The sequence below is a fragment of the Chaetodon trifascialis genome, chromosome 14 (genome assembly GCF_039877785.1).
Source record: "Chaetodon trifascialis isolate fChaTrf1 chromosome 14, fChaTrf1.hap1, whole genome shotgun sequence".
In the NCBI taxonomy this organism is placed as follows: Eukaryota; Metazoa; Chordata; class Actinopteri; order Chaetodontiformes; family Chaetodontidae; genus Chaetodon; species Chaetodon trifascialis.
The window spans coordinates 23,584,429-23,601,184 of record NC_092069.1 but is presented as its reverse complement, the minus strand read 5'-3'; the positions used below and the strand labels follow the sequence as shown (position 1 = coordinate 23,601,184).

General features: G+C 41.1%; 2 protein-coding genes across 3 annotated transcripts in view; both read right to left on the bottom strand.

Annotated features, from left to right (window-relative positions):
• dctn1b (dynactin 1b) overlaps positions 1-16,756 on the bottom strand; it is a 186,280-nt gene that overhangs the window by 126,339 nt on the left and 43,185 nt on the right. The gene's annotated exons all lie outside the window — the stretch shown is intronic.
• On the bottom strand, positions 1,770-15,968 carry LOC139341789 (protein STIP1 homolog). Of its 2 annotated transcripts, none has more exons than XM_070978463.1 (18): positions 15,796-15,968; positions 15,448-15,500; positions 14,860-14,935; positions 13,787-13,944; positions 13,481-13,564; positions 13,226-13,282; positions 12,899-13,099; positions 12,168-12,368; positions 11,931-11,985; positions 11,739-11,829; positions 11,503-11,644; positions 11,121-11,225; positions 10,722-10,830; positions 10,433-10,625; positions 9,178-9,252; positions 8,639-8,741; positions 7,160-7,254; positions 1,770-6,786 (listed from the first exon to the last, which is right to left on the bottom strand). In XM_070978463.1, the coding sequence occupies exons 1-18, from the start codon at positions 15,821-15,823 to the stop codon at positions 6,651-6,653; spliced, it is 1,962 nt and encodes a 653-aa protein (XP_070834564.1). In that variant the 5' UTR covers positions 15,824-15,968; the 3' UTR covers positions 1,770-6,650. The 2 variants fall into 2 exon arrangements, with proteins under 2 accessions (XP_070834564.1, XP_070834563.1); XM_070978462.1 differs by having other exon boundaries at positions 6,549-6,786; positions 11,931-11,988.

Here is a 16,756-nt window from a genome sequence, read left to right as displayed (position 1 = left end):
CCATTAATCACAATCATAAACGGCAGGTGAACAGTAGGCTCCAGTAACTGCACCACTGACAGCTGGATAGTGTACGTGTTTAGAGGGGGGCGGGGGAGGCGGGGCTGGGATGTTTACTTGTTTGTGCAGGGGAGGCTGCTGCACGACTGGAGCCAAACCTTACTGGACACAATTACCAAAACTCTTGTGGTTCACTTACCAGGACACAAAGGAAAAAAGGAGAGAAATGAGGCTTCTTTATGGCGCAACTGGGACGCAGAGTTACAGTTGGAGGGGGGGTAAATAACAGTGTAAGGGCGTAGATTTGCCCCCGTGTGGAGACCACTGAAGAGGCTGCAGTCCGTGTGCACGTCTGAATGATGATTAACTGTAATTACCAAAGCAGTACCTGGCCTGCATGCCAGGAGGCAGCCCAAGATTAATGGGGCTCTGCTGAAAACGGAACAAAAGCTCACATTTCCGAGGTAATGAATCGCTCTGGTACTAAGGCATCTTCACATGGTGTGCCCGGGCCCCCAGGGAGGTTCATTACAACGAGAGGAATAGATGGATCCTCTGCAGCATTTTCAAACAGGGAAAGCAAGCAGGCGAGCAGGAGGAAGTCTTAAATCGTCCCAGACATCCTGGTTGCTACACAGCCTCAATAACCAGAAGAGAGATAAACAGCCTCCTCAGTGCTTCTTAAATGGGTGGTAAACATTACACAGTAAACCGGCTTGTTTGCCTTGTCCCACTCATACACAAGGCGTTTAAACAATAAAGCTCGGCGTGGTGCAAGTGGTTAAGTAACGAAGATAAATCTGACAAGATCGATGGCTTCAGGGAGTGAATGACAAAAATGGGCAGTGAATTATATTTCTTTACCCCTTCGCAAACACCAGCTCGTTTTAATAAGAGACTCAAACTGCGCCGACGTGCCACTCAGCATTATCTGTATTAAAGGAAGCAGGTTTCATTTGTACAGGAAGCGCGCAGTTTGGTAAGGCCTGGAGGGCAAAGTTTTATTACATGTGTCTCCTGTTATAAATCACTGTCCGAGGTATGAACCGCAGATTAATGGTGACGTTATTTTGTATGGCGTTGTAGAGGTTAATATATGGTTTTTGAAAAATGACTGACACACAATGGAAGACAGCCACTGGACAATGTGTGAGAGAGGCCCGCGTGGGGTTTAGCATTGAGTGTTCTGCAGGACTGAAGGTGATGAATGGAAGTGGGCATCAGTTATTGGAAGTCAAACTCCTTGAGGCAACAATGAGAGGATTTACAGGCTACGACATTCTTCATGCCCTTGAACATGTTACCTCCAGATATGTAGGTCGATAGCAGGATGAAATACAACCTGACGGGAGGTTTTAATGATTCCAACGCACACAGGCCACATATTTCTTGCCCCATTAAGTCACGAAAATACTTGAAGGAAACACAAGTTGAGACGTGCCCGGCGCTTACGTCACGCTGTGTGCAGCGGTGCTGTGAAAACCCAGAGGTCTTTTTTGTTTACAGGCCTCTAATCATGTTAATGACACTGTGCTCCCGTTCAGGCCATTTTTCAATCGATCACACAGACAAAGACCAAAATAAAGCGACAACACTCAGAATACGTGTCCGCTCACGTCTGACGGAGATGAAAGAGATGTGAGGCTCAACCTTTAAACTGCCATTTATCAGGGAAGATAACAAAGGGAGTCAATGCCATTATCCTCCCTGTCACCCTGCAGTCTGTGTGTGCGTGTGTGTGAACATAAACATGTACACATAAAAACCTGCACACTTAAATAATTTATTCAGAGGTAAAGAAACAGGAGTGAACATACTTCATGTGCAGAAACATACAAATCATGGATGTTACAAGGAGCAAACCAGTGTTTTTACATGTTATATTACAGCAACTGTAATCATTATATTTTTTAAAGCGTTGAGCATTGTGGTGTTTTAGATTTTTTAGACAATGACTGGGGAAAAAAAAGGTTTATAGATCCCATGAAAAGGCCCAAACCAACAATGATGCACTGATTTAGCTTTGCACTCCTGGAACACTGTCAGCTTCATGATGAACAGTTTTAATAAAAAGAATCAAATCGATGCAGCAGAAACAGAGATAGTCTTTTCTTATTCCACAAATTCGTCTCCCTTGTCAAAACCTGCCACTGTCATTACCCACAATGCAACTCCACCACCGACAGCTCGGTCAGATTCTGGTGCGTTATGCTAGTAGGAGCTAACGTAGCCTCAAGTGGAGATGAGAGGTCGGCTACAGAGGTCTGGAAACTTATTTTTAACTCCTCATCCTCAGATTTTTTTTCATTTTCAAACTTGTCTTCAGACCCAACTGATGCTGACTCAAGTGACATCACTTGAGGCTACAAATCAGATTTGGTGCAGCTCTCTCTGGAGCCACAAAAGGCTTTAGAAACTTTTCTCACATGTGCAGAATTCCCCACCTGCAAACGGTCACTGGTGTGTAAAATAGGTGGAGTTCCTCTTAAACATGAACATGTCACACATTCACCATTCTGCAGCTGTAAATACTCAAAATGCACCAAATGTGTATTGATCCACAGCTGAAATAGTCCCCAGCAGAATGCACCATTTGCTTCTGTTTGATAAGCGTTTGCTGAAAATGACAGAGCCCAGCTGTTTCAGGAAATTAATGAGCCTCCTCTGAATGAAAGTATAACATAAAGATTTACATATTTTGTAGGAACCAATGGGCCGGGGGCTCAGCGCCACAGGAAATGCTCAGAGACGGACTTATGTAATGTGGTTTTTAGCATTTTCATGGGATCTGTCGACAGTGAGAAAAAATAATCCTTTTAGGCCTTGACCACACATATACGGATATTTCCTCTGCCATTAAAACAAAACCTCTGTACACACCAAACTCTCAAACAAGCATGCCAGCCCAGTAGGTAGCAACAAATTCTCAATAAAACATCAAATTATAATGAGCATCAGCTTGTTTTCCTATAGCAGTAGTAACTGTAATAGTTAATAATTCACATATTTGTAGTTAGCTAACACCTTTCAGGCCAATGTTTTCATGTCAGATACATGTTCATTACACAAAGCAACCATGTGCATGCGTGAATCCAGGTGATGATGTCATTGTTTGTTTGTTTTTTCTAAAAACTAAACCATTGTTGGTGTGTGAACAGGAAGCCCCAATGCAGATGAAAATGTTTGTTTTACAAAATCCACACACGTGGTCAAGGCCTAAGTCTCTACAAGTGGTGTTTTTTTATCATAGTGAGATGAATGTCGACCAATAAACAGGATACTCATTAAAAACCCCTTATAAGCCTTTAAATATGGCAGTAACGTACGCCTTTATTGACCTGCGCATCAGCACGGACATTTGAATGATACATCAAAGGATGTGATTAACATAAAAACTTCTGTCTTTGTACAGCAGATATGAAAGAGGACTTTTTAATCTTGTGTAGGTCGTCCTTTCTGTAGGTATTTAACAGCAGATTATCAGAGATGAGTTCAAGGGTGGACAAAAGACTTTTCTCCCGCTCATGTCTTAGCAATAGATACCCCATAATCAGGAATGACAGTGTGGACAAAAGACTAGACGTTCATTCATCTTCCCTATATGACCCTGATGCAAATGAGGAAAATGAAAGCAAGCAATCAATTCCCTAATTGGGTTTGCGCTATTTTAACTTGTTAAGGGGGCCTCTGTCTAGATTAAAGAGAAGGTCAATTTCTCATTGTGACAATTACTGTATTCATTTCACAGTGCAACAAAGAAATCCAGCAACGGTAGAGAAGAGGCCGCAGTGAAGCAGATGCCTCCCCATTGTGTGAGTCGACCATCCTATCATTTCACAGATCTCAGTCAACCCGCTCTTTACAATCTGTTCGCTTCATAATTACACATTTACATCTCAACATAAAGAATACAGGGGGTCACCTTTAGTAATTTTATGAGATCTTTGACTGAATTTCCAGTAGCAACAAACCAAAATCTTTACATTCTGAAATGAAATTCTTCCAAAATTTAGGGGAAAACAACATTTCTGAGGATGAAAGTGCAAAATTGTCTTTTCGTGTATGTTAAACATGACTCCAACGAGTTTCAAATCTCTGAAAACTTTGTCTCATCTCATTTGAACACGAAAAAAACTGCTTTATCTTGTGCTCTGGGACTTTGTGAATGTGCTCACATTTGAATAACAGCATTAGGTAGGTAACAACCCTTTAACTGTCGACTGAAATCTCTCCTGTAAAATACCCCAAATCAGATTTGAACAGGTTTTTTTTGTTCATGCGGGACCTCGTCACTCATAACGAGAAGCCGACTGGGCCTTTAGACTGCAAAGACAATGCTCCTGCGACAATTTGTTGGAAATACATAAATAATATAACTCTGGTGTGCTGCTCCAAAACACACACACTGCTGTGTTTGAAGTGTCATTGCTTTAAAAAAAAGGCAGGCAAACAGCAGCAGCCCTGCTGGGAAGGTTATGAGGTTGGAGCAGAGGCCTGTAAGCTGAGCAGCTGCAGAGCTGCTGTGGAGCGTTTATTTGGGCTTCCTGAGAAACAAATCAGACTGTTGATATACAGCATGAGTCAGCTACTCCCTCATGTCACATCAATAGCTGATTTAGCGGCGGAGGGAAAGCACAGAATTAGAATAAAAATTAGATTATGTATCTCTGCGCTAAAAGAAACGCATTCAATTACTCCAACTCAAAACTTCTCTCGAGGGGGAGTGAGGAGGCTTTCTGCTGCATAGCCATATATCAAAAAGCAAAGCGTGGGAGAGCAACATGTCATGTCTGCTGGTTAATTTCTGTTACTGTGTTTTCTTGTTCCCTTTCCCTCCTGTCGGGAGGGAGAGCGAAATCTGTTAAAAGCTCTACAAACCCAGCAGCCTTTTAACAAGATGCACTTAATCTTCCTGCTGTTTGCTTTAGTTAAGTGAGGGATTGGCTTCATCCGGGCTGGAGCGGCGGGATGTTGATTCCAGCCAGTTTGTGAACCCTCACCTCTTATCAGTCTTTATCTGCATTTGAACAGGTTTTTAGCAGCGCACAGCCGAGCGGACCAGTGAGATTAAATATAGAGTTGGTAATGTATCAACAGCATGGCTCAGTGCTGCCTATGGGTTCAACCAGAGTTCATGTTATTACTATTACAGGCCTTTCATGCTCTCCAATCTCACGCAGATCAAAAGGGCTTTGTGAGGTATGCCACAATCAGCCAATTAATGCCCACGAGTACAGCTGCTCTGTCTGTTAGGTCAAGACTAAGCACTTTCCAACTCTTTTTTTCAGTGCTCATTTTTAGGCAATTATTCAGCTCTTTGGGAAGGTTTTGTAATTCACACCCCACACGTTGCATAACCGGAGTCACAAAAGTGACCTTGAACTGCTCAAGTCAAAGAACAAACCTGCTGGGCTTTCGCGAAGAGGGATCTGCACAAATCCCACCCACATAAACGGCGAGGAGACGCAGTCGGGGGGGATTGGAGGGAGGTATTTTAGGCTTAGAAGAACCTGGCTTTAGATAAAATCTCTGGGACAATGGTGACTCGTCAGGTGTTTAACTGGCACTCTAACTCCGGCTCGGGCTAAGACGACTGCAGAGGGCTTCTCACTCAAGGACACTGCAACAGGATACACAGCTGCTGCTGGGATTAATCTAGGGATGTTTTAGTGGTGGGACAGCGCAGAACCAGTGGGGCTCTCATCCTAAAGTCACAGCTTCCCCTGACTGCAGAGCGATATCCCAAATTACACTGAGTTACACGCTGAGGCCTGAACGATCCCGCTCACAAATCTCATGCAATTTATCATGAAGGTGACTGTACTGTGTGTATACTAGAGGCTCATATCTTTCTACACTGCTCCACCTACACCCAGTCTTTGGTCTTGTCCTGTATGTATATTAATGTCTATGGCACAACATAAACAAGCTCACAGTAGAGACTTTGATTCCCTCTGGGCTGATCCGTGATAAACTGCAGCCACAGTGCTACGAAAAGGCACTTATTGTAACAGTTTGCATCCAAACATCACTACACTTAAACAGATTCTCCAACAGACATGCCATTATAAAATGTACACATAATATGAACCAATAGTTACCCTGCACATTAAAAAAAAGCACAACTAAACATGGCACGATAAATATGCCTGTAGCATAACTACTCGTAAATCACAGCCTTTAAAATGAAAGCAGAAGAGTTTGTAGCCCCAAAGTTAAGGGATAAAGGTAATGGTGCCACCTAGTGGTGACTAGAAATCAACAGAAAAACCTGTTAAGAACAATTTAAAATCGTGCAACAAAAAGGGAAAATCAAGTGTTTTAACTCAATCTTTAAACAGATTAGATCATCACAAGTAATCCCTGACAAATCAAATTGCAAAGGAATGCCCAAAGCATGACGCACATGAGTTATTACTATAATACAACAGCAACATAGTTCAGTGTGTCCTTTGCATTTGTACAGCAATGGTGGGCCATCGTGGTTTCTCCAAAAAAATGCATAAGAATAACAACCCAAACACAATTATCGTTTTTTGGCTAAACTTCACAAGATCCAAAACCAAAGATGGAGGCGAGGTGACTAAAAACAGCACCACCACTGCGTCAAACGCCAAAGGAAACAACGCATGCTCGTTGCTTTTGATTTCCTACATGTGATGATTTCCCAGCCTACTGGTGAATTTGTCCCGATCGATGTTCTTGTGCTCTGGGACGTGTTTGTAGGTGCAGTCCGACCTCGTGCAGCCCGTGGTCCTCCAGAAAAAGCACTCCTTCTTGTACGGGCTACAACAATAGGAAAGGACACGTGTCAAAGTTTAGGCTGGTTTAAGCACTTAAAGCATGATCTAGCATGTGTTTCTTTATGATCAGTGACAGGACTCCTTCTCAGCGCTCAATGATAGCAAATAAGCAAAATAACTACACATTAAATTTTCTTCACTCGTACTGGTTATTTTATACTTTGCATTTATAGATGTCCTACTTACATCTACTGTATTTTAAAGTTCAACGGTAAAATAAAATATGCCTGACAGTAATCTTGATTTTCTGCCATCTAACCTATATGATTTCAATAATTTTACACCCCAAGAGAAGTAAAATCTGAATTCATAACTGAAGTGAAACAGTGCTAAAGCAGTGAAAAACATGTTCTTACCCGGGCTGTGAAGAGGGGTCAGCGGCTGATTTGGGCATCATTTGGAATTTGCTGGGATATCGCACGGACAGCGGAGACCCCTCCACCACCATTCCCTGTGGAGAAAACAGGCTTTGAACATCTGACAAACACGTCAACACAAACAGCAGCTAAAAATCAGCCATTTTGCTCACTGAGTGCAGTCAGTAAGTCAAACCTCTGGGCCGATCTGGAGCAGATTTTCCATCGTATTGACAGCTTCTGAACAGCTGCTTGTCAAATGTTTACGGTCTATTTTCTGTTGTAATTGATTAAACAGTTTCACAGACCCCAAGGTGTCGACTTTAAATGTGTGGAGGACTGAAGGAAACAGAGCGATGCAGCTGCAGCCAGTGTATTTGTGCTTAAAAATTTAACAGCTCATCAATGCTCATAATAGTTACAGATTAATTCAGCCTCAGTTTAATGCATCATGGCTTGACAGTTATTAATATTGCACTAATTTATGCAGCAGCGCACAAAAGCCGTCAGTCACAGCCGAAAACGTGCAAACAAACAAGCGTTAAAGCGATGGCTGCGGGACAAGAAAAGCTCGACTTCTGATGACTTGCGTTTGTAAAAACACCATTATTTCCTTGCATACTGTAAAATCACTGTCCTGAAAAATAAACACTTTAAGTGACGTTTAACAGAGCCGTACTGGAGGGAAAAGAAAAGCGAGGACGCCTCACGGAAAATCGGCTGATAAGATTCATGTCAGATTCGATTTGTGTGATGGGAAAACAATGCTGCAGTTTTAGAGAAGCAGACAGACTTCAAAGCATGAATAACCTGACAGAGTGAGAAGAGCTGCAGTCAGTCACTGCTTCAGCAACACATGATCAAAATAACTTTTCCCCCTTGTCTCCAACTTCCTGCTCCACTTAAAACCTGCCAAGTTGTGAATACAAACAACCGAACATATTTTCTGACTCCCCTCTTAACTTTGTATTTATACGCAATTTAAATCCTCGGTGCTTTTGGAGCATCCACATCTTTCTCGGTCTTTTGTTGCTCCTGTCTCAACTCGTTTGAAACGTGTTGCTGCATCAAGTTCAGAATAGCAGATATTTATAAAAGCCAATGAAGCTGATGAGGTAAAACGTTAAATATATTGTTTTTGTGCTGTTTTCAGTTGAGTTTATGTCAAACAGGATTGACAAATCATCACATCCTGTTTTATTAATGTTTAAGTTCAAAATGTTCATTTAAGATGTTTGTTTTTTGGCTCCATCTGAAGCTTTTTATCAATAATAAATGTAATAACCACTTTCTGCTGACAGTGGATTGACAACATGCCCTTTAACACGCAGTCACATTAATGTTGACAAGAAATATCACAATACTCAACATGTCATGAGCTTATTCTGTGTTTGGACAGTTGTAAGTGGCTCAAACATCATCAGCACATCAGCTGGATGCCTAAACATATAATATCCTTTAAAGTGAACATATACCTACATTAATACACTGGATGGCTCTTTCACAGTCTTCCTTTCTGGTGTAGTTCACAAAGGCACACTGGTGTTCCAGCAGCATCTTGATACTGTTGACCGTCCCGGCTCTGAGAAAGAGAAAAGGCATAAACATTAAAAATCCCTGCGGGGCGACTTGCTCAACATCCTCGAGTCGATGCAGACAAATCAACACATCCATTCAGTGGCAAAAGGAACTTAACGAGCTCAGAGCCGATGCTCTTGAATCTTCTGGTGGTCAAACTCCACAATCAAACGTCGCATCAATATGTCAGTGAGTGTTTTTTATTTTTTAAATTGAAAATATTTCATGGAATCCAAATCAAACACCAGAAACTAGAGCTACATCTGTAACATATGCTAAAATGTGGCTCTTTGCCCTTGTTTTCTCCACTTTATCATATTCTACACACTTAAAACTGCCCTTTTAATTCTTTGTATTCTTGTTGCTGAAACTTTCTGTACGTTGAAACTAAATGAAACAATCCTCAGAGACGTGGAGGAGATCAGGCTGAGGCACTTCACCTGCTGAAGAGCTCGTGAAGTGTTGCGTAGGTGACAGAAGGCGCCAAGGATCCAACCCAAACGGGGAAGCGCTTCCTTTAGAGAAAACAGAGAAGATAAAACAACACTTTAAAATAATGTTGCACTCAAGCACGATTCAGTAAATGATCCTGAAAACACAGAAATCTGTGAACTCCACATTCACGTTTGTTCTTGCACAGACAGCCGCCTTCGCTCAGCAGTGCAGAGGACAGTCAGCTGAAATTCCGTCTGTAAATGTACAGTGATAATCTAGTACTGCATCATGCACAACACTCTGTTCGAGACTGATTACTACTGCATAAGATACTAATATACAGTAGTAAATGGAAATTTATATTTCCACATTTCCACGATCCAAAGTGAGACTAAATAACTGAGCTCTGCAGACTGATGCATGCAAGGAAAACTGAAACTAGACTAAAAATAACTCAAATCTGATAGTATTTGGGTCTCCAGTCATTCATTAGCTTGTTTTTTGAAGTACCTCTCTGAGAGTGGCAGTGTATAAATTTACATCTCCATCTCTTGTAGTCTCTCTATGTATCTTAAGGCGTCCTCCTGGGCTCAGTACTTAGTCCCACACTCTTCTGCATATTTATACATAATGATATACCTCATTTAGTCAATAACGCTCATATTCACTTATATGCTGATGATACAATCTTCTATGACACTGGTCCATCTCCTGATGCAGTGAGGAAATCACTTAAGGGTAGTTATCTTAAATTACAGCAGGCTTTTATTTACCTTGATCATGAAATACTGCCAAGAATAAAGTTATTTGGTTCGGTCGGAGGGGCGCTACGTTCCCTTCCACCTTGAACATTTCCCCTCGAGTTGGAACCATCCTAGAGCAGTTTATGCTCTATGAATACTAATCTGTCCAGATAGCGTTGTGTTCTCTCATAATGTCACCACGATGCAGTCGAAGGTCAAGGCAAAACTTATTTTCTATATATAAATTGTTCCTCTTTTACTTTTGCTGCCAAACACAGTTCACATTTTTCTGGCTTTTCTTAAATGTTCGCTTTTTAAAATTGTAACCGTGGATAAAATTACCTTTAAGCTTCTAAAACCTTCACAAGGTAATAATCTGAGGCACATATGCAACCTGTGGTGAGGTGGACATTTTGCCACTTTAAAGTATTACAAGCAGTATTAAGTAGCATTTTTCACTTTAAAATGAAATAATCACCATTTTAAAATACACATTAAAGACATGCAGTCAACTTACGGTTTCACAGAATTTCTTGAGGGAGGGGTCGGTGACTGAGATTTCGATCTGCTTTGGCCTGAAGCATCAGACTCTCTGATCTGCTGCGTTCTGGGGCGGCTCGTTTGTAGGACAATCCATTCTCCCTCATCGTCCTCGTCCTCTTCCTCCACCGCCGGCTGCTCTGCAATGTCTCTACTGACAGCAGCGGCATCTGAAGAGAGCCAAGAAACACAGAGCTCAAATACCAGGACATCGCTGAAGAAAAGGCTCATCTCTCCAACTCTGAGAAACATTGTGAGACATTAACCTTCAGGACCAGGATTACTGTCACCACCAAACAGAGCTTCGACGGCTTCCTCTAAAGTGGCGTGTGATTTCAAGGCCTCAGAGCTCTGCGTCCAGCTGAAGCCCATTTCCTGAAACGGAAGATGTTAAAGTCTCAAAGGGCATGTACACATTTTATAATTAGAATTTATTAAAATCATCAATTCCCTCCAGCTGACACCCTGCAGATTCACCCTAATGCTCACATACTGAGCATGAACGCCTCAAAAACATGAACTGAAACTGCTGAATGAAATATAAACCGGCAGAGGAAACAACTATTTCCTATTATTCTCAGTCACTGTGCTGAGTGAAAGTCCTTTCCTTTTTAACGATCGGGCTTTTTTTGCCTTGTGAATCTCTGTACGTTAGCTTCTCCTACCATAAGGTGCAACGTCTGCGCTCGTTTCAGCTCCTGTGTGGCTTCAATGCTCGAACTTTCCAGCTGCAACACCTCCTTATAGATGAGCGAGGCGTCGTAGTATCTCTGGAGAGGATGTGAAGCAGGAATTAGAGAGGATTTAAAACACATTAATTAAGTGATGAAGCACTTTTATTTAAGCAATGGAAATGAGGGGAATTAACATTGTAGATTGTGTTCTTGACTCTACTACCAACTTCTTGACTTGCACACAGGTTTTACAACAATATTAGGTGTTTTTCTGAATGTTCAGCCACTTGTAACATAAAGGGAAAGCACACACAGAAAAACAAAAGGTGCACAGTTTAAGCAGGGTTAACTGGATACAGGATGTGTGATTTACCTTGAGTCCACAGAGCGCTTTTCCTTTTCTAAATAAACCTTTTATCCAGTTTGGTTCAATGCAGAGTGCAAGGTCAGCATCCCTGAGAGCGCTTTCATACTGCTGCATTCTTTCATAACACAGGGACCGATTTCCAAATAGCCTGAAAAACAGTAGTAAACATAATTCAAGGTCATTAACAGAAGCCTGTGGGCGCTTTAATGAAGACTGAAGTAAATGTAAGTCCATGGTCTTACTTAAATTCCTTTGGGTTGTATTTAATGGCGTCGGTGAAGTATTTCACAGCCATCTCATACTGTCCAGAGGCAGCTAAACGATTTCCAATACCTGGAAGGAAGACCAAGGACAGCTGTGCTCGCTTCAGTGCCTTCACATCATCATTTTGTCAAAGTCTCACAGAGAAACATTTTAATGGAAATACAACTTACCAGCAAGCTCTCTGCTTCTTCTTGCAAAGTCTTCTGCCACAGGATCCACTGCTGCCTGTTGAAATGCAAAGTAACACATGAGTCTGTGAAGCACACCGAGCACTGCAGGAAACACTGGACTTTCCTCCAGCCTGAACTTTAAGATTTAGTTTCTGTCTGGTGTGACTCAAGTGTAAAATATCTGCAATCAAGCAGGTTTCTGCATTTCAACCCTTTACTTGTTTTCAGCGTTCCCACCTCTTTATTGGGTTCATGTTTCTCTTCCTTCTTTTGAACCTCAGGTTTCTCCTCAACTTTCGGGTTTTCCTCCTTGGGCTCCTGACCTTCCAGCAATTTAGATTTTTTCTTTTTCTTTTCTCTCGAAGGCCTCTGGTTACACGTCTCCTCAGGCACCTCAGAGTTAGCCGTCGAAACATATGAATTATTTACCTCCAAATTCTGTGGAGGATAATGAAAAACAAGATGGTGATGTAAAGATAATCGTCCAAAAATGAATCTGTGTTTTGTGTGATACAACAGGACCAATCTTTAAAATCTTGGGCCAGTTTCATAAAGGCAGTCTTGAACTGTGGCTTAGATCAAATCAATAGTCTGACTTCAGACAATGTCTAAAATCATCCATTGCACAAACAGTACAAAAACCTGTCAGCATCATTACGTGAGTCAGTGTGGCAGATCTCAGTACTTCTGCTAACTTGTAGGTCCAGGTTAGGACAACCATGACTCCAAAAAAGCTGGAACACTTTTAAAACAGAACATAATAATTAGCATTGCTAACGTTTTAGGTCTTTAACTGTATTTATGAAACCAGCCTCTCAAAGCATCACTTCAAAACATTTCCAGAACCATTTAAATTATTCTTTTAGGCTTATTTTAGGCTATTGGTCTGCAACAGCCTAAAATAAGAGTAGTTTACGAGAAAAAACATTCAGTGAGCAACACACAGAAATGTTAAAATCTCCACAAACCTTTTGCTCCTCATCTTCCTCCTTATACATCTTCACATGATTTTCTTTTTTATTATTATCACAGCTCTCATCACATCCAACCGCCTCAGCTGCAATTTTTGATTTAGCAGATTCAGGAGATTCATTCGCATCTGTGTTATTTTCAATAACAGGATTTTCTTCCTGATTTTCAGAGGAGTCTAACTTTGCTTGTTCTTCCTCCTGAGATAACAAAAAAATGACATGATGTAATCAGCATGGCTTTGAAAAAAACATGGTGTCTGGATTTTATTTCCAGACTACAATACTTATGTGTACTCATAGTAAGAGAAGTAAAACAAGACTTACAGGTAAAACATCTTTAACTGCATTCTCCTTTTCTAATCGTTTCTTCTCTTTCTTACGCTGTAACACAATGAAGAAAAGTGTTGAAAGACATTGCCAAAGACAGGACTGTAGCACACTCTTAATGAAATTCATATTTGGGGGGATTTCCAGTGATCAGCACCCGACAACAACCCTTAGTGTGTGTTACATCTCCACTTAAGAAAAAAAACAACATTCAAAATGAGGTAAAATCCTAATAATTATTCCAATACTGACCAATTTCTTACGCTTGTTCCTCTTTGTTTTCTCCTTACGCCGTTCCTCTTCTTCAATCAATTCTTTTGCATGTTTATCTGCTTCCTGAAAGAAAGAAAACCTAAGATGAGTCAACGTTCAGGAAATCCAAGGAATTAAAAAGACAATACACAATGTACTACTGTTTAAAGTTCTTAAATCTCTAAAGTTCTTAAATGTATTCTTCATACAGTGAAGTCAAGTCAGTTAGATCGTGACAAATCAGCCATAAATAATGAGGCAAATGTTAGGGTTTCACTTTCAAAGAGCGAAACAGAAGAGTCATACCTCATCTGTAAGTTGTCTTATTCGTGGGTGTGGTTCTAAAGGCCTGTGAGAAACACTGCGTGGATAGTAGTCATCATCATCATCATCGTCGTCATCATCATCAGAATATAGGCTGTCTTCGTCCAGGTTTCCATCGACAGTCCTTAAAAAATCAAAACCTGGGAGATACAGACAAACACAAAGAGCAGCCATTCATTTACTCTCATTTCAAGTTAGCGCGCGCATCATCTGAACCCACAAAGACATTTAAATCAGACTATTGTTTTAAAAAGGACAGGTAGGTAAACTGTAGTTCACTATACAGTACTACTACTGTATGTGCAGAGGCAGAACTCGGCGATTAACTCTTCTCAGTCTGACTGATTTTGGTGAATAATCTCACCAGTAACCTCCATCACAACTGTCTGTCAGATGGCCGAATAGCTTTGGACTCTGACTGTATTTTAGTCGTTGAGATAAAAGACTGCAAGACAGACACCCAGCTGGCCATCTTGCTGTTTTGACTGATAAGTCATATTAGCAGACTTGCTAAGTTTTGTCTTGCGTTGCAGCATTTGCTTGGTGTTTGGCTGTGTTAGCAAAGTTGTACACTTTGGGGAACAGCGTAATCATTAACTATTATATGCATCTTATGTTATCTAGACCGTTGCATTCTTATAGACCTGTAATGAACTATTTAGAGTCTTGCACTGCAATAGAGATTGCAAAACTAAGATGATATGTATCTTCATCTTGTGTATCTGCTGGTTAACCTGCTGGGGTTAAGGGGGAAAAAACAGGTTGAGGCTATGGGTCCACTAGCAACATGCTCTCTTTCTGTTGCTGCATCTTTAACAACAAATGCACTCACAGACGTGGACTTTCACTGGATGATTCAGGAACTGAGTAAGAAGGCAGTGATTAGGTGTTACCTGCTCATCCTGCCAACACCTGACACCTCTAAGAAGTAAAATACACAACCTGTATGTACTTGTGCAATGTCAACGAGTAAGAGCAAACTAGTCTGTTTTGGTTCATTGGTTTTAAGTCCAATAATACCAGGCGTTTTATCTCCACTTCAGAAAACGCCTTACCGAAAAGACCAGCAGTAAAGGCATCCAGGAAGGAGTTCATAGCATGACGTCGACGTATGTAATCCACCATAGATTCCTGAGGAGGAGGAAAGATCAGCTGATTATGTGTGATGTTATTTTTTTAACCACAAGAGCTGACAGTTATTATTGCTGCTGTAACATTGAGACTAGTAGTTACTGTTTTACCCAATCAATATCATTGATTTTTGCTCTGCTTATTCTGAATTTGATACAGTAAATACGTTTTAAACATGTTGGGAGAGGAGCAACTAAAGACTGAGAAAGATGTGGAACGCTCCAAAAACTCCTGTTTGGATCATTCCACAGGTAAACAGGTTGATTGGTAGCAGCTGACAGTATCATGATTGGGTAGGGGCAGCCAGGATGGAGCGAGGTTCACCACTTTGTGAACACATGACTGGATGAAGGAGGTGAACACATGGACTCAGGGGCACAACTTTTTGGGCTCGGTGTTGTGGTAACGCTAGACCAGGTGGCACGTTACCAGCAGCGCACTGTTAACCGGAAATACCAGTAATCTCATAGCAATGAAAATACAATGTAAATTGTCCGGTGAATCATACTCACATGTGTGTGCATAAGTCTCGAGTGTTCTCGAAATCTATCAACAGGAGCGCCACCTGAGAGGAGGAAAAAGGGAATGTTATCACAGACATATTTTTTTTATGAAAGATTTGACTTTAATGTTGCTAGGCCTTAGTCAAAATCAGTGGTTAAGGTGCTACAGTCACATTAATTAGGTTACTGCGCTGAACTCACAATACGCCACAATGTTAGCTAGCTAGCTTGCTAACTAGAAGCTAAGTAACGTTAGCTACTCGTTTCACGAAATAGGTCAAGTTTTCAGTAAATGAAACTCAGGGAAAGAGGGAACGTTGTCAAATTACAAAATGAAAACCACGGCTTTTCTCGTACCTTGATAAATGTCCTTCTTCCTTTGCATGATGTCAACTTGTTTCTTTGAACTCGTGTCCCGCTGATATTTTCTAACGTTATATCTGTCTTGTTGAAGGCAAATTGTACAATAGTACAGCGATGAGTGTGTTTCTCTTTCCGCGTTTAGCCGTGGAGCTTTCGTCGCCCTGAGTTTAACCGTTTGGGCCGTCACCCGCCTCCAATGAGTTCCACCAATCATCGCTGAGTTTTGTTGCGATTTGGGGCTCTAATTGGATATCTCGTCTGCCAATCCTAGTGAAGTAGGAGGGATTTGCATCCAGCGTACTGCCTGAATGAGAGACTGAGGGCAAGAAGTCCCAGTGTCAGTTTGCGGTATCATGATTGTTGTTGATGCCTTTTCGGAACGCTTAATAATAAATATACGTAAAAACAGACAGAAGTGATGTAAATTTCCGCACAATATGTTTACTACATTAAATCCATAAACCATGTAACAGTTTAACTTCAATATATATGCCTATAAACATATCATTTACATATCTCTATCAGTTGTATTTACTTTAAAACTCATTAAGCCGTGACAGGGTGAAACAGGCAACTGCTTCATGGACCACATATTCAATTTATGAGTTGGTTTATGGTAATTCGATTAATATCAAGGCAAATAATAAGATTCTCCATTATTACCTGGTTTGTCTACTTGTCTCAATGGGTAGATTTAGTTAAATGGATCTGGGTCAAAAATGTTGTGTTGAGACCCCTCACTGACTTCCACACAGGGCCAGTATCTGTATTGGAAAGCAAACCACAGGCATAGGAGACCACCTCTGTTTACAGCTTCCCTTCTGCTGGGTTTATTTGCAAAGCATTTTGTGAGAATCAATAAACCATGATCTGCTGAGAGCAGAATAGCATCCAGTCAAAACATATACGAATTTATCAATGTTACAGTGCTGCTACAGTGTATGTACTCCGAAGC